The following is a 24318-nucleotide window of genomic DNA, read 5'->3' on the forward strand; positions in this document are numbered from 1 at the left end:
GCCGAATCTGGCCCCCAGGCCGAGAGTTTGAAACAGTTTTTTTTTTTTTTTTTCTAACATTTAAAACTTATTTTTTAATGGAATATATTGTTTCTATCACAATTAAGCCCAGGATACATTGAGTTTGAAACCCCTGTCATGTCATCGGTGCCACTTAGTCTTCAGTCTCCCAAAGTATTTTCAAGCAAGGCATCATCTGGCATCTTGTCTGAGGGTTTTATGATGTTGGAAGCGTAAACACGACAATACATCAAAGACCAGTAGAAGCTTGCGTCAGGGAACAACAATCTGCCGGACATTTATTGAGCCGCGTTATCGACTGGACGCCATCGCGGGGGAAATCACACGCCAGTGTTACATTATGGTGGAGATGTTTACGGAAAGGAGACCCAAAGACCCTTTCGTGCACCTTTAGAGAGCCAGATGTGCCATTCTTATTTTCATTTTTTTCAAAACTAAACTGCTCTGCCTGGGCCGTAAATCACTTTTATGAATTAATTAGGGGTGTCAAACGATTAAAAATTTTAATCGAGTTAATTACAGCTTAAAAATTAATTAATCGTAATTAATCGCAATTAATCGCAATTCAAACTATCTTTAAAATATGCCATATTTTTCTGTAAATTATTGTTGGAATGGAAAGATTAGACACAAGATGGATATATACATTCAACATACGGTACATATGTACTGTATTTGTTTATTATAACAATAAATCAACACGATGGCATTACCATTATTAACATTCTGTTAAAGCAATCCATGGATAGAAAGACTTGTAGTTCTTAAAAGATAAATGTTCGTACAAGTTATAGAAATTTTGTATTAAAACCCCTGTTAAGGTTTTGGTTTTAATAAAATTGATAAAAATTTCAATCAAAAAATAAACTAGCAGCCCGCCATTGTTGATGCCAATAATTACTTACACAATGCTCATGTGTGCTGAAGCCTATAAAATCAGTCGCACCCAAGCGCCAGCAGAGGGGTACAAAACTCCGAAAAACACAACAAGTACGCATTTCACTGTGCTGTCATTTTAATGTTTGAGCGGGGCATGTGCGTTAATTGCGTCAAATATTTTAACGTGATTAATTGAAAAAATTGATTACCGCCCGTTAACGCGATAATTTTGACAGCCCTAGAATGAATTTAGAAGTTTTTCAAGGTGGATGTTTCAATGAATAATGCATTTTAATATATTTTTTTGTTTGTTTGTTGTTTTGTTGCCAAAATTTAATATACTGCATATACATATTGGACTAGCTGTAAACTCCAAATTTCCCATTCATTTTCAATGGCAGAAAAACAAGGTCCTTGTGATTTTTGACCATTTACCTTGACAGCCCATTGACATTCACCTAACGCCCAAGTAAGTCTATGCCATTGACAGCCATGCACGTCCATGCAATTGACGGCTATGTACGTCCAAATTTCCTATTCATTCCCAATGACATTTACATTTCATTGATGCCCATGTACACAGATGCCAATGAGGGCTATGCACGTCCATGCCATTGACGGCCATATATTTCGACTCTGTTGATGCCAATGTACTTGGATTCCATTAGCACACATATGTAAGTCGATGCCATTGATGTCCAAATTTCTCATTCATTTTCAATGGCAACAATAAAACCTGTCCCAAAATGTCCCCAAATCAAAAAGAAGTGACCTAATATCACCAGGACATGTCCCTGAAATGTCCCCAAATCAACAGGAAGTAACCTCATATCAGCAGGAAGTGTCCCCGAAATGTCCTCAAATCAACAGGAATTGTCCATTGTAATTTCTAATTTAATTGCAGTTTCAAGTTACAAATGCATACACAAACATACCTACAGTATATTGGCTGAAACGACTTACACCCTTATGAGGGCCAGAACACAGCAATCCTTTATCCATAAATACGTCTGAGTCTGCTTCTCAGCAGTGTTGTTTTCGTCAACGATGACGATAACGAAAATATTTCGTCAACGAACAATTTTTTTGAATTTTTTTTTTAAATGACTACAAGTCAAAGCGACCCCAACTTTTGAACCGCAGTGCATCATGTGGAATTTTTCATTATGTACACTCCGGTTCAAAAGTTTGGGATTAAAGCGACCCCAAACTTTTGAACAGTTGATATATATTTATTTATTTATTAGTATTTTCGTCCAAAAGACTAAGACGAAAATTAAAATGGCTGCCAAAAACGACACCACTTCTCAGTCATACGAGGCGACAGTCCATTCAGACCCAACGCTGCCAAAAGATGGCAGTGTATCCTCCATCATTAAACAAAATACAATACTTTTAGACTTTTTGGATAGTTATTTTGAAGGGGAAACCCCAACTGAGGCCGACTCAGCCTTTCCCTGAACAAATTCTCGTAATATTCCCAATCAATGGCCGATTTGGCCTCTCCTCCAAAGAAATCCAGAGGTGTCCAAAATGACCCAAATGCTTTTGAATTCGCAAGTCGTTGTCTGAAAGGCAGCAACGATTCATATGTACATGCAACCACAAGACATACGTTGTGTTGATGTGCGGCCCGAACGGAGGGGAACACACCACGGTTGAACTATTCATGTGATAGTTTGTGTCAGTTCAAGTCGAGCTACATTTATTTATGAAGTTTTACACTTTTTTATACATGTTTTAAATATGCTTCACCTATACTCCACACGCAACAACAGAAAAAAATGGCCCAAATGTTTACATTGTTTTGAAAAAAAAAAAATGCAATTTAAGTGTAAAGCAAGAATTGTGTCAAAATACTTTTGGACTTTTTGGATAGTTATTTTTTTAAAGGGTTAATTCCAACTTGAGTGGAAATTCGGGTTACGTCGCCAGCATAGGAATGGAATTCGTTCGTAACCCGGGGACTGTTCTTAAAAGAGAAATACAGGCTGGATTAACAGGAAAAACACATTTAACATGGCTAATGAACATAAATGGCAAACTAACAGCGTAACACAGCATCTTGGACAAAGACAAAAGTGAAAAGCAAACCTATATAGACACGCAGGTGAGTGAAACAAGACCTCTGTTCTCTTTATGCGCCTCCATCTTGACCAACAAAATGATCAGATATTAACATTTAGACTAGGTTTTCCAGCAGTTATGTACAGTGGTACCTCAACATACGATCCATTCAACATCCGAAGTAAAATTTAGCGCCGTCAATGGCACAAAAACATGATCATTCACTTCCAGACACTCCGGATGAGTAAATGAATGAAGCAAATGTGTTTAGTTTTTTTTTTTTTCCCTAAAACGAAGCACCGCCCTCCCAGAAAGACTTTGTAGGGGTTTTTTCCCCTCCCTTCTAGACTAAAAAGTCTTCCGTGCTATCATCTATTATTCATGCAGAGCATATTTTTATACAGTTTTAGATGCTTGCTCGCATGTCGGAAGCACTCGAGGATGGAAACGCTAAAAGAAAAAAAACATTTTTGTGGCCTCTTACAAAGTTTGTACTGTCAACTCGTTTTTCTTACAGTTTGTTGGTTTATTTAATGTGTAAAGACCAACATTTATGACGAATTATCATTTGGTAATCAGTGTTTTGTGAATGACTGATTTCTTGAAATATTTATTTTCAACAGTAGTACAACTAAATAGGGCTGCAGCTATGGAATATTTTAGTAATCGAGTATTCTACTGAAAATTGTCCGGTCATTGTCTATCCCAGTGTTGTTGATAGTATCCTGTCAAAGCCCTGAAACACTTGACACAAAACAATTGGTGTTCAAACGTCCATCTAATCTGGTTAATTTGCAAATTTAGTAGATTAAATTAGCCCAATTTTCCTGACAACTAGTTTCAGCTAGTGTAAATGCTACGAATGCTAACGTATTTACAATTCTCATAGCAAATCGCTCACACGTAACTCCACAAAATGTAGCTGTAAACTTAAATACAAATGCATACACAAAAATATATTAGCTGAAACAACTGACAGCCTGATGTAGGCCAAATCCAAGCGGAGTGAAGGGAATAGGTATCGTTCTCACACACACCATATAGTTGTTTGCATTAGTCGAACACATTAATATAATTGTTTGCATTAGTCTAACACATTAATCTAACTATAGTTTAGGCAGACTTCACTCCATGCCCGTGGACACAGTAAAGTAAATCACCTTATCAGGGCTCATGAGGGGGAAATGGAAAAATGGTACCATTTCTCGTAGGCACCGTCTAACTGTTTGCATTACTCTAACACACGTAATATAATTAATCAGGGAATAGTATCATTTCTCATATTTACTGTAGGACTGTACCATTTTAACACACACCTAATATAAAATAAATAGCACACCATAGTTTAATGAAAAGAAGCAGAATAGATACACAACGCCATCTTATCACAGAAGCCCAACGTGTGCGTCACGAGCAAGACTGACGCAACAACTCTTGCAATCAGTTCTCCCGAACACCAACAAGGACAAAAGAGCAGCGCGCTTTGTCCTAAAACAAGTAGAGCCAGCCCGGATAACAAAGTTGATAGCAGGCGCTTGGGACGTCAAGACCAGCGTCGGTCGCTGTGGCAACTACGTCCCATCCAAGGACAAACCTACCCGCCCAAAACCGGCCACAGAGGGATGGCCCCGAAACAACACTCAGCCACAACTTCGGCCCTGCCTACTCCACCACGGACTTAAAAAACACTGGACACTGAGATAACACAGATTTTGCTGCGTGGAGACTTTTCCATGTAGCCTTGTTTTGGATTTAACATTGTTCCTCTGTCGGCTGTTTTTGCCTTGTTTTTTTACTATTGTCGATGAATAAATTGTAAAACCTGCTTTCGGTGAGTCTTCTTCAAACTTTTGGAACATGGAGTCAGTACAAAGGGTTAACATAAGAGGTGAACGCGCGGAATATCCGTCCTCCCGGTTGGCGCACGGAAGCGGTGAGCAGCGGAGCACCATTTCCGTTCGGCTGTCGCCGTTTCCGTGCAGCTTGGCCGGGGGGGCGGATTTCTTCAGGAGCTATCCTTTATGACGGACATCTGAGTCTACTCCTTAGTCATAGAAGGTGACAGTCCAGCCAGACCCAACACTGCCACCAGAGGGCAGTGCACTTTTGGAGTTTTTGGATAGTTCTTTTGAGATTTAGGGGTAGTTGAAGGGTTAATTCCAACTAATTCCAGAAATTTGGGTTACATCACCAGCGTAGGAATGGAACTCATTCGTAACCTGGGGACTATGGTACTAGTAATTATAATAACAATAAGTGACTTAAAATATTTTTCATTTTAAAAATTATGTAATTTTTACTATATTTTGGATAACCATGTAACATGGCCTTTTTTAAATATTAAAACAATAGTTTAAAATGAATCTTTTTTTTAATTAAAACAATTTTTCAAGTAAATAATACTAGTATACATTTAATATTTATACACATACTGTGAGTACTGTTTTTTTCAGTATTTATTTTCATAATTTTTACACATATGAAATAGCCAAATTAAAGTTTATTTCTTTTAATTTTGTATTTTAAAAAATATGTATATATTGTTATTGTTCTTAAAGTAGAGTTTCTAAACTTTTGAGTTACAGTGCTGGCCAAAAGTATTGGCACCCCTGCAATTCTGTCACATAATACTCAGTTTCTCCCAGAAAATGATTGCAATTAAAAATGCTTTGGTAGTAATATCTTCATTTATTTTGCTTGCAATGACAAAAAAAAAAAACAAAAGTGAATGGAAAACATTTTTAAATCATGATCATTTTACACAAAACTCCAAAAATGGGCCGGACAAAAGTATTGGCACCCTTTGAAAAATCATGTGATGCTTCTCTAATTTGTGTAATTAACAGCACCTGTGGCACATAACAGGCGGTGGCAATAACTAAATCACACTTGCAGCCAGTTAAAATGGATTAATGTTGACTCAACCTCTGTCCTGTATCCTTGTGTGTACCACATTGAACATGGAGAAGAGAAAGAAGACCAAAGAACTGTCTGAGGACTTGAGAAGCAAAATTGTGAGGAAGCATGGGCAATTTCTCCAAAGACCTGAATGTTCCTGTGTCTACCGTGCGCAGTGTCCTGAATAAGTGTAAAGCCCATGGCACTGTGGCTAAAGGTTGTACTACCCAGTATTAAGCTTAGGGTGCCAATACTTTTGTCCGGCCCATTTTTGGAGCTTTGTGTAAAATAATAATGATTTTTTTTTTTTTTTCCCCATTCTCTTTTGTGTTTTTTCATTGCAAGCAAAATAAATGAAGGTATTACTACCAAAGCATTTGTAATTGCAATCATTTTCTGAGAGAAATTGAGCATTATCTGACAGAATTGCACGGGTGCCAATACTTTTGGGCAGCACTGTGGGACCCCCCCCAAAAATTGCATAGTGAAAGAAATCCCGTCACCGTAACTTCGGCGATGACCTAAAAGTGTGTAAAGTGAGTTTTTTTTTTGGGGGGGGGTGGAATTTCGGGAGCGCCTTTGAATAATTGAAAAAGCTCTTTGCTCCCTTGAAAGCCTTGCGAGACACGCGTTGGCGGCCATGTTTTATTCACAAAGTCCACGGGTTCAAACCTCAGCACACTTTGACCCGACCGAAGCAGCCCAACTGCATTATACTCGTCATTTATCTGAGAATCAAGTCCTGATCAAGCCGTTGTTTTACATTGAAAATTTATTTTGCAACGCATTAAATGTTCCTACTCCAATTAGGAGTGGTGGATTTCAAACCATCTATGAAATATGCCACATTTTTCTGTAAATTATTGAATGAAAAGATAAGACTCAAGACGGATATATACATTCAACATACGGTACATAAGTACTGTATTTGTTTATTATAACAATAAATCAACAAGATGCCATTAACATTATTAACATTCTCTTCAAGCGATCCATGGATAGAAAAACTTGTAGTTCTTAAAAGATAAATGTTAGTACAAGTTATAGAAATTTTATATTAAAACCCCTCTTAATGTTTTCGTTTTATTAAAATTTCTAAAAATGTCAATCAAAAAATAAACTTGTAGCTCGCCATTGTTGATGGCATTACACCATGCTCACTCCCCAAACCCATAAAATCATTTGGACCCAAGCGCCAGCAGAGGGTGCCAAACAACAAAAAACAGGTAACAAGTAACAAGCGGACATTACATTGCTGCCATTTTAATCTGAGCAGGGCATGTGCGTTAATTGCGTCAAATATTTTAACGTGATTAATTTAAAAAATTAATTACCGCCTGTTAACGCGATAATTTTGACAGCCCTAGTACTTCATTACATTTTACAGCAGGTATCTGTAATTTTTATTCCACTATTTTCAAATTGTCTCCTGCATTTCACGTCACTTTAGTTTGTGTTCTAATTGTGAATTGATTCTCATTTCGTTTCCAGTGCAATCGATAAACCCCATGCAGCTTCAGTATATCATAACTGAGCACTAGAGGCAGCAACACGAGTACAAACAAGATTAGGCAGGTGAACAAGATATTGACCGATAAAAACCACCACACTCGTGCACAGTAGGTGGCGGTATGTACCTGATAGTTGCAATATTTGGAGTATGTTAAGCTTCTGTTTACTGTGCAGTTAATTTTATTGCTTGTTTTTTTTTTTGTCATTCTGCACAAATTTTCTGGTTCTTTTTTTGAATATTGACTCAGATTTCTGTATTTATGTGTGTTTAATGTAAAATACCAGGTCAGAAGGAGGAAATGCAGGTGGAGGTTTCGAACACACTGGGCTCTTGTGGCCCACATTTATTTCACAAAAAGCAAAAGGTACAAAATCAACAAAGCAACACGAACCAAAACCTTTGTCCTTGGGTTTCACAGCCGTGCTGTGGAATGCCTCTCCAGTCTCTCACTCCCTCGGGGTAGCTCCCACGACATGAGTCTTTATGGGAAAGTGCCTTGATTGTAATTGCCTCATCAGGTGTTGCCTAATGAGGCAATTACCGGCAGGTGTGGTATATGTATCTACACGTCTATTACACTTTTGCATCGGGATAAAATACTTTCACTTTTTATTTATAAAGTAAATTTTAAAGCTAGTACTTTTGTACTTGAGTCAATTTTTTTCTTAGATACTTGAACTTATTTGCTCCCAAAAACGTATAAATACGTTCTATATTTAATTGTTTCAGTGTCCCAAAGACGTATTTATACGTCTGTTTTTGGGTTTTTTTTTCACAATAGATATCTCTAGGTTTTGATGCAACTTAGCTCCAAAGCACAATGCTGAAAATCCATTTCAAAGCAATAAAACTGGCCACTGGAGGGCAGTAGCGCATTTTGTGAGACCCGCAACCCGATCGATTCAACGGAACGAACGGTCAGCCATGTCTCATCTTCAATGCCCTTGCTGATGGAAGGAGATTTTCGCTCAAAATCTCTTGATACATGGCCCCATTCATTCTTTCCTTTACACAGATCAGTCGTCCTGGTCCGTTTGCAGAAAAACAGCCCCAAAGCATGAGGTTTCCACCCCCATGCTTCACAGTGGGTATGGTGTTCTTCGGACGCAATTCAGTATTCTTTCTCGTCCAAACACGAGAACCTGTGTTTCTACCAAAAAGTTCTATTTTGGTTTCATCTGATCATAATACATTCTCAAAGTCCTCTTCTGGATCATCCAAATGCTCTCTAGCAAACCACAGATGGGCTTGGACGTGTACTTTCTTCAGCGGGGGGACACATCTGGCAGTGCAGGGTTTGAGTCCCTGGTTGTTACTGATAGTAGCCTTTGTTACTGTGGTCCCAGCTCTCTGTAGGTCATTCACTAGGTCCCCCCGTGTGGTTCTGGGATTTTTGCTCACCGTTCTTGTTATCATTTTGACGCCACGGGGTGAGATCTTGCATGGAGCCCCAGATCGAGGGACATTATCAGTGGTCTTGTATGTCTTCCATTTTCTAATAATTGAACAGTTGATTTCTTTAGTTTTACCTATTGCAGATTCAGTCTTCCCAGCCTGGTGCAGGTCTACAATTTTGTCTCTGGTGTCCTTCGACAGCTCTTTGGTCTTGGCCATAGTGGGGTTTGGAGTGTGACTGACTGAGGTTGTGGACAGGTGTCTTTTATACCGATAATGAGTTAAAACAGGTGCTATTAATACAGGTAACGAGTGAAGCCTAGCTAGACCTTGTTAGAAGAAGTTATAGATATCTATATATACATGCACACACACACGTCTATTACATTTTTGCATTGGGAGGAAATGCTTTCACTTTTTACTTGTAAAGTACATTTTAAAGCAAATACTTTTGTACTTCAGTCAATTTTTTTCTTAGATAATTTTACTTTAACAAATCATTTTTTGCACCTGTAGCTGTACTTTTACTTAAGTAAACTAGAAACTGCAATTTCTGGAGAAATTACAATGGGGCTTTGCCGTGGGAGATCAATCAACACTTCCTATAGATTTGGGACATTTTTGGGAACACGTTCTCTTGATATAAGGTCACTTCCTGTTAATTTAGGGACATTTGGGGAACAGGTCCTGTTGATATTCATTTGGGTGACACGTCCTGTTGATGTCAGGTCACAAAATGTCAATAAGGTGTCATGGTAAATGGTCAAAAATCACAAGAACCCATGTTTTCCTGCCATTGAAAATGAATGGGAAATTTGGACGTACATGGCTGTCAATGGCATCCCATTAGAAATGAATGGGACAGTTTTTGGCGAATTTTGGGCAACTGTACATTTTTGCCAAATTCTGTATACAACTTTTATGCTCCTTACCGCCCTGGAATTTTTTATGCCATTTGGTCAAAAATTGTAGGAAAAAATGTTGTCTTTTCAAAAAAAAAAAAAAAAAAAAAAAAAAAAAATTCACGTTAATGAGTGAACGGAAAATTTGGGGAGGGTCGTTCAAAAAATTCCCTGCATCGCGTGAAAACTCTGGTCATTTTGACATTCGAACGGTGACGGTCGGTGAAACTGTTTGTATTTAATTTTTTTTTTTTTTTTTTTAAAGGAATTTTACTTTATGGGCCTTTGCCTTGCAAAGCCCCATCTAAAATACGGAGTACTTTATCCACCACTGCCGATTATTCGAACTAACTACTTGACAGATTAATCGCCTACTAAAATAATCAATAGCTGCAGCCCTAATGCTAACCCTGTACAAAGTTTAATACTTAGGGTGACCAAACGTCCTCTTTTACCCGGACAAGTCCTACTTTCACGTCGTATCCTCGTCGTCCAGGCGGGTTTTATAAATTCATAAAAATGTCCGGTTTTTATGATTTTTCACGGGACCAATTTGAAGACAATCCCTCCGGCCGCTGGGTGGCAGCAGTTGACATGGCTCCTACTAGAAGGGAGGGAAGGAGTAGTTCTTGTTTTTGTTGGCAGTTTACCCCTATCATGAGGCATTACCGCCATCTACTGGGTTGACAATTTGACCACAGCGCCCGCCCAGTTGTTAAATTTTTAATGATAAATACGTAAATAATGGCAACTGTTGACTTCTGTCGGAGCTTTGACTGTAAAATCCCATTTGGTGTCGCATCGTTGTGCTGCCGATGATTGTAAACTTTTCTAGCAAAGTTTGATTTTTGCCTCAGCTAGCTATCAGTAAGCTATACCACGCTAGGCATTATGGGAAACGTAGTTTTGAACTGCTATGTTTGGAAACATGCTGGTTTAATTGTTTGTCAGTTTACTTCGGTTATTGTTTTTGTGCAATCTAGAACATTGAATGAGAATATCAATTGAATGGGAAGAAAAATTTGTCAAGGACAATTGTCGTGATAGAAATTTATAAAAATGTTAAAAATGTGTATTGACTGGACTACATTTCCATGGGTCTGCATTACATATATATATACATCGCGTTAACGAGCGGTAATTAATTTTTTAAATTAATCAGGTTAAAATATTTGACGCAATTAACGCAATAATGCCCCGCTCAAACAGATTGAAATGACAGCACAGTGAATGGTGTACTTGTTGTGTTGAGTTTTGCCGCCCTCTGCTGGCGCTTGGGTGCGACTGATTTTATAGGCTTCAGCACCCATGAGCATTGTGTAAGTAATTATTGACATCAACAATGGCAGGCTACTAGTTGTTGTTTTTTTTTATTGAAAATTTTACAAATTTTATTAAAACAAAAACATGAAGAGGGGTTTTAATATAAAATTTCTATAACTTGTACTAACATTTATCTTTTAAGAACTACAAGTCTTTCTATCCATGGATCGCTTTAACAGAATGTTAATAATGGTAATGCCATCTTGTTGATTTATTGTTATAATAAAGAAATACAGTACTTATGTACTGTATGTTGAATGTATATATCCATCTTGTGTCTTATCTTTCCATTCCAACAATAATTTACAGAAAAATATGGCATATTTTATAGATGGTTTGAATTGCGATTAATTACGATTAATTAATTTTTAAGCTGTAATTAACTCGATTAAAAATTTTAATCGTTTGACACCCCTAATATATATATATATATATATATATAATATATATATATATATATATATATATATATATATATTTATATATATATTATATTTTAGTCATTGTTTTATTTATTTATTTATTTTAATTTTCAAACTGCATTTTCCCATCCAGCGTGAGGGGGTGCACTTTAAATATATTACAGTGATATAGACATCTTTGAGTGAACTACGAGTAAAATTCAAGTATCTTGAGGCCGGGCTGAGTGTCCTCTTTTTTGGAAATCAAAATATGGTCACCCTAGTAATACTGTACATGCGTTTTCTTGTTTTGTATGTTTGAACTTTAGTTATACGTTGTGGCGTTTTGATACGCAGTAAACATCTTCACAGATCAAGAACTGGTGCTTCGTAGTCAATCAACGAGCGGTACAGGCTTAGCTTTTTTTTTTCTTTTTGTTTTTTTTAATCACAAATGGTATTGTTTCTGGAGGTTCCCGCCACCTGGAATCCATATTACATTTGTTGTTATCACCATAAAACATTCCCACGCATGAATGCGTGCTTCATCTCTTATTGAAGACATTACATGTTGTATATAAGGATGCATGCGTTCAGACATGTACTGCACATAAATGACAATGAGTTTGCTAAGGAGGAACAAGACAATATTTTTAAACAGAAAAACATGTGACTGTAAAACACATGATTTTTTGGGGGGGGGTTCCCATTATTTTACTGTTTGACTATCATAATTCAACCTACAACAGAGTCTCAAGAAATACTATCAGAAAATACAATACAGGGCAATTTCTAAGGTCTTACAGAAGAAGCCAGATTAAGTGGTTTGGGTTGCATCTGATCAGAAAGCTGTCTGGATATTATGTGTTGGTTAAGGGGGGGCCCGGGGATGAGGGTTCGTTCGCTGCCACCCTTCCAGTTCAAACAATTTGGACGTCTAGATGTGATATACTCATTGAAATTCAGAGCAGTGTTGATGTCGCCATTGACGGCGATGAACATTCGGTGCCATCACCTCCCAGTCCAAATGGATTGGATGTCCCTAAGCAACAGAACATGCCAGAATCGTCCAAATTAAAACGGTCATGTCTGTCTTTTTTTGTCCACCAGGTGTCGAGAAGGCTACCAGGGCATCCGCTGCGACCAGTTCCTCCCCAAGACCGACTCCATCCTGTCCGATCCAAGTAAGACGCAACGACACGTCGAATTTTATTTTGTAGCACAAACTCATCAAAATCTATTTCCCGAATAATCAAATGTTGCACGACGTCCAAAAAAGGAATCCGAGCGGGGCATCGTCATTAGCATCTCTGCCGACTCTTTGCTAACAAAATTTTCATTTCCGTTCGTCCTCTCAAATCCTCTCAAATTTGTCAATAATAACAATAACAACTTTCATTTACAAATAAAATACCTGAGCTTAGCCTCAAAAGGTTAAAAATGAATAAATAAATAAATGAGCATCTAAATAGGCGACAACAAATAACAATTGGCATACTTGCACAGCAAAAGTCCACTAGCTTAAATGCTAAAAATCCTAACATTTATTTTTATGTTTTTTTTTTTTTTTTTTAGGTATCGATTATTTTAGTAGTCCATTAATCTATTAATTAGTTTGTTCGAATAATTGAGTAATCGGATTAGGAACATTTGATGGGTTGCAGAATACATTTTAGGGAGGTAAAACAAAGGCTTGCGAAGATTGCACTTTCAAAATAGATTTCCAGAGTGTTTCTTCAAACTATGCAGAATTGCACTTTCATTTAAAAATAAATTTAAATATATGAGTTTAGCTTCAAACGGTATAAAACAATTAAAAATAAATGAGAACCTAAGTACAATAAAAGAACATTTGGCTAACTTGAAAAGAAATACTCCACTATCTTAAATGCTAAAAATGCTAGGGATTTTTTTTTTTTTTTTAGCTATCGATTATTTTTCTTTTTTTTTTTCTTTTTTTTAGCTATTGATTATTTTAGTAGTCAATTAATCTATGAACTAGTTTGTTCAAATAATTGAGTGTTCGGATTAGGAACATTTAATGCGTTGCAGAATAAATTTTAGGGAGGTAAAACAAAGGCTTGCGAAGATTGCACTTTCAAAATAAATTCTAGAATGTTTCTTTAAACTATGCAGAATCGCACTTTCATTTAAAAATAAATTTAAATATCTTAGTTCAGCCTCAAATGGTATAAAATAAATAAAAATAAATGAGAACCTAAGTACAATAAAAGAACAATTGGCTAACTTGCATAGCAATAGTCCGCTAGCTTGAATGCTATAAATGCTAAGTATTTTTGTTTTTTTTTTTAGCTATCGATTATTTTAATGAACTAGTAAATTCAAATAATCGAGTAATCCGATTAGGAACATTTAATGCGTTGCAGAATAAATTTTAGGGGGGTAAAACAAAGGCTTGCTAAGATTGGACTTTCAAAATAAAATTCCAGAGTGTTTCTTCAAACTATGCAGAATTGCACTTTCATTTTTTTTTTTTTTTTAAAAGGAATAAAATACCTGATATCCTCAAATTAGTCAAATGGTATTAAAAATAAAGAAATTAGGATCTAAGTACTACAAAAGAACAATTGGCTAACTTGCATAGCAAAAGTCGGCTAGCTATGCTAATGCTAAAAATGCTCACTTGTTTTTTGTTTTTTTTACATTAACTCACTCAAACACATATTCCCACAAAAATGGCTAAATATACCTTATACGAATGCATGAACAAGCATGCGTATTAGTTCAAATAACAATTTACCTTATGTTGGTCTTAACAGGGCGCATATCATATTCACTGTTGCCAATAGAGGACAGTGTATCTACCCAAATCCATAAAACTAAATCCAAACACTTTCAAAATAAACCATGACAATGGCACTCTAAACGAATATTCGAAGCAGCAAAATTTGATTCGAAGCTTATTCTAATCGGAATTACACGACTTAATCGATTAATCGTTGCGGCACTAATAACAATTATGATTTTGATCCTCTCACGCTATTAATGAGTCATAGTATATTCTTACTCTACACAGTATAAAAACACAGAAACGGTGAAAACGACACATTTTTGTCAGATCATAAATATTTAACGCGACTTGATTTGAGATCATGTGTGATGTTTTATTTCTAAAACGACTGATCTGCAGTATTAAATATGTCTTTGAGTTGATCATTAGACATTAGCATGTAGCATTAGCTCTCATCTCATCTCACTTTTTCTGTTCTTTTCTCTGCTTACATTTCTTGTTTTGATGGCTTTTCGACACTGGTTAAAAAAAAGTGGGTAAGTGCAAATTTGAGTCTCAGTCCTTGCCTCCCCACCACCAAAACTCCTCCCACTAACCACACCCACCTTGTCGAAACTCCTTGACTCGTTCGCTGCCATTTACAATGCGTATGTTTGCATGGACAAAAATTTCTTCAATCCGATGAGGGTTCGGATTAAAATTGTTGGCGAGGCCGTCAAAGCTGACTGAGTGGAATCACAGACAAAGAGCTTTTTTTCATTGAAAATTCATTTATTTTACGTACATATGTCGAAGTACAATGCTAGTCTGTTAGTAAATGTAGCTAGCGGCCGCCTGATGTAAACTCATCTTTGCCGGTAAAAATTCTTGTGAATAAATGCTTAAATCCACGAATTCTTTTTAGTTATGGACGTAAAACAGTCTTGATTCCTGGTTAAAAGCAAAAAAAAAAAAAAAAAACGTGTAGTTAGCATTTATTTTATGTAGGGTTGTTCCGATCATGTTTTTTTTGCTCTCGATCCGATAGTTTTAGTTTGAGTATCTGCCAATCCCGATATTTCCCTATCCGATTGCTTTTTTTTTTTTGCTCCCGATTCAATTCCAATCATTCCCGATAATTTTTCCCGATCATATACATTTTATACATAAGTACTGTGTTTGTTTATTATGACAATAAATCCTCAAGATGGCATTTACATTATTAACATTCTCTCTGTGAGAGGGATCCACGGATAGAAAGACTTGTAATTCTTAAAGGATAAATGTGACTTTGTATATTGTGACTAAATTTTGCTATCTAGTGTATTTGTTGAGCTTTCAGTGAATGATACTGTAGCCATTTAACTGTTCTGCCCAAATGCATGATGGGAAGTGGAACCATGACTGTGCATAGTGGCACCAATTGATATATCTTATCTGCGTTGTGAAATATCATAGGGTGTTAAGAAAAAGATCAACTACTACCTTTCTTCCCCACATTGCTTCCCACGATATATCTAATTGTTGAGAGAGTGATTTTAAGGCTTTAGCCAACTAAAAAAAGGCTCCAAAGACTGCCAAAATTATACTCATTTTACGCTGCCTTTTAGTTCTATATGTAGGTAAAACGGCGCCATTATAGATTGAACGCGATAATGCGTGAGTGGGTCGTGCAGCGCATGCGTTAATTGCGTTAAATATTTCAGTGTGATTCATTTTTTAAGAATTTATTACCGCCATTAACGCGATCAATTTGATAGCCCGACTTTAAGCCAAAACTAAATGCTATGGATGAGTGTAAGACATTTTGTCTGTAACGTTAAATAGAACTAGAAAACGATTTCATTAAAAAAATATATATATTAAAAAAAGGCATGTCCGATATTTTTTTGCCGATTCCGATACTTTGAAAATAACGTGATCGGGCCCAATCGATCAGCATCGATCGGGACATCTTTAATTATGTAAATATCTCAAAGTAAAATGCTAGTCTGTTAGTGAATGTAGATAGTAGTCGCCTGAAGTAAACAGAGCTTTTCCAGTGACAATTCTTGTGAATAAATGCTTCAATCCTTGAATTCTTTATAGATATGGACGTACAACAATCTTGATTCTTGGTTAAAAGCAACAAAAAAAAAATCAGTAAGCTTTTATTTTACGTAAATATGTCGAAGTACAATGCTAGTCTGTTAAAAATGTAGCTAGCGGCCGCCTGATGTAAACTCAGCTTTGCCGGTGAAAATTCTTGTGAATAAATGCTTAAATCCCCGAATTCTGTGTAGATATGGACGTAAAACAGTCTCGATTTTTGGTTAAAAGCAAAAAAAAGTGCAGTTCGCATTTATTTTACGAAAATATGTCGAAGTACAATGCTAGTCTGTTAGTGAATGTAGCTAGTAGCCGCGATTTTGTGAATTATGACGCCGTAGCAGTTAATTTTTCCCAGTGACTTTTTTCACAATACATGCATGGTTCAAAAAATATAATAATTACCTTGAATCCTCGAACAAATCAATTCTGAGACACTCCTTCCTGTTTGTATGCGGTACAGCTTTTGTACTTTTTCAACCTAAATCCTGCGTTGGAACGCTGCATGTGTTTGAGAATAACTGAGACCGACTTAAGCGGAGTGTGGGACGCCCCCCTACTTGAAGGCGTGGCGCAGTGTCTGGGGAATGTGTCCCGTCAACATTATTAGGAAGTCTATGGCCAACCCTTCCAATTCAGACGAATTGGATGTCTGCTCGCGATAAACTCATTTCAATTCACAGCAGGAGGATGATTGGAAGCCCATCATAATCTCAGGAAGGGCGACAAGCGCTCCTTTTTTTTTTGTGTAGCTGGCAGCCATCTTGGGTAGGGCAACCTGCCGTCCACATGTTGGGACGTCACATTGGCCTACAGGACACGAAATAGGACGGCTGTCCTTGATGATAATTATCATAAATTTAAATACCGTATTGGCCCGAATATAAGACGGTGTTTTTTTCACTGAAAAAGAGGGGGTCATTTTATATTCGCGGTCTAGACATTATATCCATTCACGACGCTAGATGGCGCCAGATATCATTGAAGCAATGTTCTGTCATGACAGATCTCAGCTACTCTCAAGTTTAACGAGTTTGCATTATTTTATTGCAATGTTTTTCTTTATTCAGATTTGTTTCAAGACTACAGTTACAGTTAGACTTCACTTTGATGGTTAATGCAGTTATTGCAATTTTGTTGTTTTATCACAATAGATTGGTTTATTTACATTTCAAAAACCAGAAGCCATTCATTTACGAATGTGATTGCACTTTAGTTTACATATTTAAATGTTCAGATATTAAGATTTGAATGAGGCAAAATAACATGCTTTTTCTCTCAAATATATTGTTATTAGGGCTGTCAAACGATTAAAATTTTTAATCAAGTTAATCACAGCTTAAAAATTAATTAATCGTAATTAATCTCAATTCAAACCATCTATAAAATATGCCATATTTTTCTGTAAATTAGCGTTGGAATGGAAAGATAAGACACAAGACGGATATATACATTCAACATACTGTACATAAGTACTGTATTTGTCTATTATAACAATAAATCAACAAGATGGCATTAACATTAACATTCTGTTAAAGCGATCCATGGATAGAAAGACTTGTTGTTCTTAAAAGATAAATGTTAGTACAAGTTATAGAAATTTTATATTAAAACCCCTCTTAATGTTTTCGTTTTAATAAAATTTGTAAAATTTTTAGTCAAAAAATAAACTAGTAGGTCGCCATTGTTGACATTAATAATTACACAATTCTCTTGGTCATGAAATCAGTCGCACCCAAGCGCCAGCAGAGGGCAACAATACTCCAAAAAACACAAGTAACATGACTGCACATGACCTTGTGCTGTCATTTTAATCTGTTTGAGCAGGGCATGTGCGTTAATTGCGTCAAATATTTTAACGTGATTAATTTAAAAAATTAATCACTGCCCATTAACATGATAATTTTGACAGCCCTAGTTTTTTTTGTGAATGAATAAGCTTCAACAAAAATGTCACTATTAAATTACTTTAAAAAAAAAAATTTTTTTTTATTAATTATTAGGTTAGTCGACTCATCGTAAAAATAGTCGACTGGCTAATCGGGAGGAAATGAGTCGTTTGGGACAGCCCTAGTGCCAATAATTTCGTCCATGACTGTAGCTGCACTCTGGTTTGGCCCAAATAAGGCTGTAAGTTGTTTCAGCTAATATGTGTTTGTGTTTAGGAGTTAGAGTTTGCGAAAGGTCCATTGGCTCATTGGCTGCCATGTCATGTTTTAGCCCATCAGGCAAACAATATTGCTAGGATTTCCCAGTTCGATTAGATTGGACATCAATCACTACCAATGACACTGAAACATTTATCCACTTTTTTTTGGTTTTGTTCAGGATTAAATATATATATTTAAATATATAAATATTAAAACCCCTCTTAATGTTTTCGTTTTAATAAAATTTGTAAAATTTTCAATCAAAAAATAAACTAGTAGCTCGCCATTGTTGATGTCAATAATTACACCACGCTCATGGTGCTGAAACCCATAAAATCAGTCGCACCCAAGCGCCAGCAGAGGGCGAAAAAACACCCAAAAAACAGAAGTTACAAGTGCACATGACACTGTGCTGTCATTTTGATCTGCTTGAGCGGGGCATGTGCGTTAAATGCATCCAATATTTTAACGTGATTAATTTAAAAAATTAATTACCGCCCGTTAATGCGATAATTTTGACAGCCCTAATTGCTATAATCATTTGTTTCGGATATACTTTAATTATTTTCTGTATGAAAATTTGGTGTTCAAAAAGTCTTCAAACTTGAGTCTTGAAAAAGAGGGGTCATCTTATAATCAGGGCCGTCTTATATTCAGGCCAACATGGTATATAAATAAATATTTTATACTTATATAACCTTTTCATGTAAATCATATAAATTATTCCTCCATTCTTGAAATCTTCCGTGCCACTGATACAACTCTGTTCCTTGCACTTCTCGCGCAGCTCGTCGGCTAACGCGTATCGACACGCTATCAGGTGTGAGAAAAGTTCATCAGTCTCTGCGGATCGGGGGTGCGGAGGAAGGCTAATTGGGGGTGAATGAGGACAAGGCCAAACAGGGAACAAAACCGCTGAGTCGGGCGTTTACTTTTAACAGGAATACATTGAAAATGAAATCAGTTAAGCGTTGAGATACAACGACTGAAACATTTGAATCATTAAAGCCATTCATTTTTCTTGACTGTTCATTCATCATTTTGACTTTTTTCCCATTGCCGAGACCATTTTTCAGTAAATGTCATAAAATAAAGTGACAATGCAGGATTTTTTTAGGTTTTTTTTTTTATCCTGCGTACTGCTCACAGGAATTACATTGAAAAACAATTTAACGTGACAACAACAACAGTGAGTAGTAAGGGTGGGACAATATATCAAACAAAGGCGTAGGTTTGCATAGGGACAGTAGGGACATAACACTTCCAACGTTTCAGGATACTCAAATTGTCCCCAGCAACTTTTAAGCAACCTTATTTGCATTATGTAATGAGTTCAGTTACGTAGCTCGTTTTGATGGTACAATTGTCGATTGTAGAATTGGAAGTTACCCGAATTACCCTAAAATCAACAAGAAATGGCCCAAAATGTACAGGAAGTGACTTGTAAAACCCCAAAATCAACAGGAAGTGACCGATGAACAGGAAGTGACCTATAAATACACCAAAAGGAAAAGGTCGTCCATTTCATTTTGACTGGTTTGGAAATCTAGCGCCGCCATTAGCGCTGAAATCAGAGCATGCAAAGCCAGTGTTTTTGGAATTCACATCTCACTTCCGGTTTATTTTAGGGCATTTACAGTTTACTTCCTGTTGATTTTGAATCACTTCCTATTTATTCAGGGACATTCTTGCTTCACTTCCCTTTTAGTGACCCAAAATCAACACTGAGTGACCTGCAAATGCACCACAATCAACATAAAGTGACCCCAAATCAATAGAAAGTGAGGCCAAAATCAATAGAAAGTTACTCTTGAATTGACAGAAAGTGACCAATAAAACAGGAAGTGAGCCGTAATTAACAGGAAGTGTCCGGTGAACAGTGATACGGAAATGCCAAAAATAAATAAAAAATGAGCCAGTATGTACAGGAAGTGAGCTAAAACCAATAGGAAGTGACTCGTAAATGCCCCAAAATCAACAGGAAGTGACCGACGAAGAGGAAGTGACACATAAATGCCCCAAAATCAACAGAAAGTGACCCGAAATTAACTGAAAGTTACCAGGAAATGCCTTAAAATCAATAGGAGGTGACCAATGTACAGTAAAAGACCCAGACATTCCCCAAAATCACAGAGAGTGATCTGAAATCAATCAGAAGTTACCCGGAAATACCCTAAAATCAATAGGAAGTGACCGATGTACAGGAAGTGACCCAGAAATGACCCAATATTTAGAGGAAGTGACCTAAAACCAATAGGAAGTGACTCGTCAATGCCCCAAAATCAACAGGAAGTGACCAATGAACAGAAAAAAACCCCGGAAATGACCCAACATCGACAGAAAGTGACCCGAAATCAAATGGAAGTTGTCCGGAAATGCCCTAAAATCAATAATAAGTGACCGATGTGCAGGAAGTGACCAGGAAATGACCCAATATGTACTGGAAGTGAGCTAAAATCAATAAGAAATGACTTGTAAATAACCCTGAAATCATCAGGAAGTGACCAATGAACAGAAAAATACCTAGCATTGCACCAAAATTGACAGAAAGGGACCCAAAATCAATAGGAAGTGACTCGTAAATAATCCTGAAGTCAACAGGAAGTGACCAATGGACAGAAAAAAAAACGGAAATGACTCAACATCGACAGAAAGTGACCCGAAATCAATAGGAAGTGACTCGTAAATAACCCGGAAATCAACAGGAAGTGACCAATGAACAGAAAAATACCCGGAAATGCCTCAAAATCGATAGAAAGGGACCCGAAATCAATCAGAAGTTGTCCGGAAATACCCTAAAATCAATAGGAAGTGACACGTAAATACTCCAATATCAACAGAAAGTGACCTGAAATCAATAGGAAGTTACCATGAAATGCCCTAAAATCAATAGGACGAGACCAAGTACTGGAAGTGTCCCAGAAATGATCCCATATGAACAAGACGTGAGCTAAAATCTTATAGCAAGTGACTCCCAAATACCCCATAATCAACAGGAAGTGACCAATGAGCAGAAAAATACCCAGAAATGCACCAGAATTGACAGAAAGTGACCCAAAATCAACAGGAAGTTAACTGGAAAAGCCCTAAAACCAATAGGAAGTGACCGATGTACAGAAAGTGACACGGAAATTCCGCAAAATCAACATAAAGTGACCCGAAATCAATCTGAAGTTACCGGGAATTGCCCTAAAATCTATAGGAAAGTGACCGATGTAAAGAAAGATATCCGAAAATGATCCAATATGTACAGGGAGTGAGCTAAAAATCAAAAGGAAGTGGCTCATAAATACCCTGAAATCAACAGGAAGTGACCAAAGAACGGATAAATACCCGGAAATACCCCAAAATCAACAGAAAGTGACCCGAAATCAACAGGAAGTTAGCCAGAAATGCCCTAAAACCAATAAGAAGTGTCTGATGTACAGAAAAAGACCCATAAATGACCCAACATCGACAGAAAGTGACCAGAAATCAATAGGAAGTGACTGGTAAATACCCAGAAATCAACAGAAAGTGACCTGAAATCAATAGGAAGATACCTGGAAATGCCCTAAAATTGACAGAAAGTTATCTGAAATCCATCAGAAGTTACTCGGAAATGCCCTGAAATCAAAAGGAAGTGACCGATGTACAAAAAAAGACCCAGAAATGCCCCAACATCGACAGAAAGTGACCTGTAATCAATAGGAAGTGACTCGTAAATAACTTGAAATCAAAAGGAAATGCCCGATGAACATAAAAATACCTGGAAATGCCCTAATTCGACAGAAAGTGACCCGAAATCAATCGGAACTTATCCGGAAATGCCCTAAAATCAATAGGAAGTGACCTGAAATCAACAGGAAGTGACCCGGAAACGCCCTAAAAAATGATAAGTGACCGATGTATAGGAAGTGACCCGGAAATTACCCAATATGTACAAGAAGTGAGCTAAAATCAATAGGAAGTGACTCCTAAATAACCCTGAAATCAACAGGTGGTGACCAAAGAACAGAAAAATACACGGAAATGCCCCAAAATCGACAGAAAGTGACCAGAAATCAATCGGAATTTATCCGGAAATACCCTAAAATCAATAGGAAGTGACTGATGTACAGGAAGTGACCCGGAAATGACCCAAAACCAACAGGAAATGACCCGATACGTACAGGGAGTGAGCTAAAATCAATAGGAAGTGACTCGTAAATACCACAAAATCAACAGAACGTGACCAGAAATCAATTGGAAGTTACCTGGAAATGCCCCAAAATCAATAGGAAGAGAGAATGAACTGGAAGTGACCCAGAAATGCCCCAAAATCAACAGGAAATGACCCAATATGTACAAGAAGTGAGCTAAAATCAAAAGAAAGTGACTCCCAAATACTCCAAATCAACAGGAAGTGACCAATGAACAGAAAAAGACCCGTAAATACCCCAAATCAACAGAAAGTGACCCGAAGTTACCCGGAAATGCCCTAAAATCAATAGGAAGTGTTTGATGTCCAGGAAGTGACCCGGAAATGACCTAATATGTACATGAGGTGAGTAAATTCAAAAGGAAGTGACTCGTAAATAACCCTGAAATCAACAGGAAGTGACCAATAAACAGAAAAATACCCTGATATAGCCCCAAAATCTACAGAAAGTTACCCAAAATCAATCGGAATTTATCCGGAAATGCCCTGATATCAAAAGAAAGTGACCCGAAATCAACAGCAAGTTACCTGGAAATGCCCTAAAATCAATAGGAAGTGACCGATGTACAGGAAGTTACCCGGAAATGCCTTAAAATCAATAGGAAGTGACTCGTGAATACACTGAAATCAACAGGGAGAGACCAATGAACAGAAAAAATCACCATAAATGCCCAAAAATGGACAGAAAGTGACCCGAAATCAAATGGAAGTTATCCGGAAATGCTCTTAAATCAATACGAAGTGACCCGAAATAACAGGAAGTTACTCGGAAATGCCCTGAAATAAAAAGGAAGTGACCAATGTATAGAAAAAGACCCGGAAATGCCCCGACAATGACAGAAAGTGACCCAAAATCAATAGGAAGTGACTCAAAAATACCCTGAAATCAACAGGAAGTGACCAATGAACAGAAAAACAACTGAAAATGCCCCAAAATTAGCAGAAAATGACCCGAAATCAATCTGAAGTTACCCGGAATTGCCCTAAAATCAATAGGAAGTGACCAATTTTTTGAAAGACCCGGAAATGACCCAACATCGACAGAAAGTGACCCGAAATCAATCGGAAATAACTCCTAAATACCCTGACATCAACAGGTAGTGACCAATGAACAGAAAAATACCCGGAAATGCCCCAAAACCAACAGAAAGCGATCCTGAATCGATCGGAAGCTAACCGGAAATGCCCTAAAATCATTAGGAAGTGACCCAAAATCAATTGAAAGTTACCCGGAAATGCCCTAAAATCGTTTGGAAGTGACCGATGTACAGGAAGTGACCCGGAAATGACCCCATATGTGCAGGAAGTGAGCCAAGAGCAATATAGGAAGTGACCAATTTATAGAAAGACCCGGAAATGACCCAAAATCAACAGAAAGTGACCCGAAATCAATCGGAAATAACTCGTAAATACCCTGAAATCTACAGGTAGTGACCAATGAACAGAAAAATACCCCAAAATGCCCCAAAATTGACAGAAAGTGACCGAAATCAATCGGAATTGATCCGGAAATGTCCTAAAATCAACAGAAAGTGACCCAAAATCAATCGGAAGTTACCCGGAAATCAATAGCAAGTGACCGAAATACAGGAACTGACCTGGAAATGACTCAATATGGACAGGAAGTGAGCTAAAATCAATAGGAAGTGACTCGTAAATAACCCTGAAATCAACAGGAGCTGACAGATGAACAGGAAGTGACCTAAAAATGCCCCGAAAGCAAAATCAAGTGACCGAAAATCAACAGGAAATGACGTGAGATGCTCCAAA

General features: G+C 37.1%; 1 protein-coding gene across 2 annotated transcripts in view; it reads left to right on the top strand.

Moving 5' to 3' along the window:
- The window catches only part of LOC130923344 (pro-neuregulin-3, membrane-bound isoform), a 527775-nt gene that overhangs the window by 476772 nt on the left and 26685 nt on the right, over positions 1-24318 (top strand). For both annotated transcript variants that reach the window (XM_057848992.1, XM_057848993.1), the window contains one exon: positions 12510-12583. In XM_057848992.1, the coding sequence (XP_057704975.1) occupies positions 12510-12583 (74 nt within the window). The remainder of the gene's footprint in view (positions 1-12509; positions 12584-24318) is intronic.

This window comes from Corythoichthys intestinalis, chromosome 10, assembly GCF_030265065.1.
Source record: "Corythoichthys intestinalis isolate RoL2023-P3 chromosome 10, ASM3026506v1, whole genome shotgun sequence".
In the NCBI taxonomy this organism is placed as follows: Eukaryota; Metazoa; Chordata; class Actinopteri; order Syngnathiformes; family Syngnathidae; genus Corythoichthys; species Corythoichthys intestinalis.